General features: G+C 51.6%; 1 protein-coding gene across 1 annotated transcript in view; it reads left to right on the top strand.

Annotated features, from left to right (window-relative positions):
• LOC103374131 (arf-GAP with GTPase, ANK repeat and PH domain-containing protein 1-like) overlaps positions 1-1,661 on the top strand; it is a gene marked incomplete at its 5' end in the record, with an annotated part of 14,044 nt that extends 12,383 nt beyond the window's left edge. The window contains 2 exons of the mRNA XM_008304166.1: positions 97-252; positions 688-1,661. Coding sequence (XP_008302388.1) covers positions 97-252; positions 688-792 — 261 coding nt within the window. The remainder of the gene's footprint in view (positions 1-96; positions 253-687) is intronic.
• Positions 1,662-2,373: the final 712 nt, after the last annotated feature.

Genomic DNA, 2,373 nt, shown 5'->3' with positions numbered 1-2,373 from the left:
AACAACCACAAAGAGACACACAACAACCACACAGGGACTCGGAACCACCACAAACGGACCCCTAACCCCTCAGCCTGTCCTCCTGCTTCCCTCCAGACCAGTAACGGCGGCGGCAGCCTCAGCGACTACTCGTCGTCGGTGCCGTCCACTCCCAGCACCAGCCAGAAGGAGCTCCGGATCGACGTCCCGCCCGCCACCAACACCCCGACGCCGGTCCGGAAGCAGTCCAAGCGCCGCTCCAACCTCTTCACGGTGAGTCCAGACTGTCCGAGGCGGTTGTGATGACAGGAGGTCATTGTTGGATTTGTACCAGCAGAACCTGAACACGACACAGAGAACTGGACTTTATTCTGCTGCAGTCAGTGAATTATGAAGCAAAGAACACATTTATGATCGTTATGAGTTCTGTGACGTTGGGCTCAGAAGCAGGTCCGTGTTCGGTTCTTTAGCTTCATGCAGTTCACTGATGATTTTCTCTGTTTCATGTCCTGAGAAGCTGTTGGATCTGTGGTTCTGATGTCACTGTGGTGTTCCTATGAAACGGTTTTATTGTCTGATTGTCACCAGTAGAACGTTAAAACAACATGAGAGCAACGGTATCAGGTTGCAGAGCAGACGTTCCAGCTCTGACTGGGTCGTGTTTCTGAGCGGTAACGAGCCTCCGTCGCTCTCTGATCTGTTCCACAGTCGAGGAAGGCGAGCGAAGCCGACAAGGACAAGAAAGGCCTGGAGGCTCGGGCCGACAGCATCGGCAGCGGGCGAGCCATCCCCATCAAACAGGTGAGTCTCTGAAGCCTCGTTAACACAAACACTTGACTTCAATTAGTGTCGAGGGTCTCCGGGGTCCCGCAGCCATCATTAGCGCCGCGAAGGCTCCTCTGTTCGGACACTTCAGGCCCCTTCAAAGCCGCCGCCGCCTTCTGAAGGAACAAAAGCAGCAGAAGAGGCAGCCGAGGATGAGGCGACCTCCCTGCTGCCACGGCGACGGCAGCACCTGAATCTGATCCTAATTCCTCTCAAACGAGCAAATCAGCCAATTAGCGGCGCTGTAATCGAGTCGCCGCCGCCGCCTCGCCTGTGATCTGTGTTTGTTTCTGGAGCGGTTTGATCCCAGCGGAGGCTAAACGTGTCCGGAGCGACCGAAGGCGAGTCCAGACGGACGAGGAGACGACGGAGCTCCACCAGAACCGGCCCGACGTGACAGAACCACGTCCTGAAGGGCTGAAGGTTCACGTTAGTGTCTCAGCGAGCGTCCAGGAAGACGTCAGCTTTCACCGAAATGACAGAAACATTCACAAAAAAAATGTTCAAATGATTCCGATTTGGTTCAGAAAGACACTGATGATGGTTCCTGAAGGTTCAGGGATTTATCGTCATCAGATTCTGTCCAGAATCACTGAATGTGTTCAAAGTGATCCGATTGTTGTCCAGCAGAGCTCCGACTGTTCGTATCAGTGATCCACATCCGTCTGAACCGACACCTTCCAGACTTTCTTCAACCTCAACACGACTTCAAGTTTATTAAAAATCGCCTCAAGAAGATGTTCTGACCCACAACGTGTGACCTGAAGAACTTTATGTCCTGATTGATTTGAAGATTTTACCAAAATGACAAGAAAGTGCAAAATAACTGAAATGTACCGTCAATGATCCGAACCCGTCCAGAACTACAGAATGTGTCCAAAACGACTCGACTGTTGTTCACATGAACAGTTTTTACCCCGAAATCATTCAAATAATCGTCTAAAATGACAAAAATGATTTGATGACCTAAATTTGTCTGAAATGATCCGAACCCGTCCAGAACTACAGAATGTGTCCAAAACGACTCCAGTTTCATCCAAAATAACAAAAAGCTCCAAATTTACCCAAAACTACTCAAACCGTGAGCCGAGAACAATCCACGGTGACAGAATTGATCCTAAATGACTGAAAACTGATTGTAAATGAGGATAAAAATGTTCTGAATGATCTGAACCCGTCCAGAATGATACATTTTGGGCAAGTATTGGTCTGACAGAACTTTTGTGCTGACTGAGTTTTGGATGTGTGGCCGCTCTGTGCCGACGGCCTCCTGAACGTCCTGGACGCTATCGGCCCTGAACGCCTCCCGGAGCGCCGGCCGGCTGCCGCTCTCCTGCACTCGCTCATTATTCTGGGTTTTCGGCCTCCTCCGGTTCCGTCGGCTCTTCAAAGCGTCTTTACGGGAGTAAAAGCAGCAGAAGAAGAAGTCGGCCTCCCTGCTGCCTCGGCGGCGGCAGCACCTGAATCTGGTCCCGATTCCTCTCAAGCCGGCCAATCGGCCAATTAGCGGCGCGCTAACGGAGCCTGTGATCGCTAACGAGCCAATCGGATGCAGACGGAGCTGCTTCA

Source organism: Stegastes partitus, unplaced genomic scaffold (genome assembly GCF_000690725.1).
Source record: "Stegastes partitus isolate 25-593 unplaced genomic scaffold, Stegastes_partitus-1.0.2 Scaffold2151, whole genome shotgun sequence".
NCBI classification, from domain to species: Eukaryota; Metazoa; Chordata; class Actinopteri; family Pomacentridae; genus Stegastes; species Stegastes partitus.
This window is presented reverse-complemented; position numbering and strand designations above follow the sequence as displayed.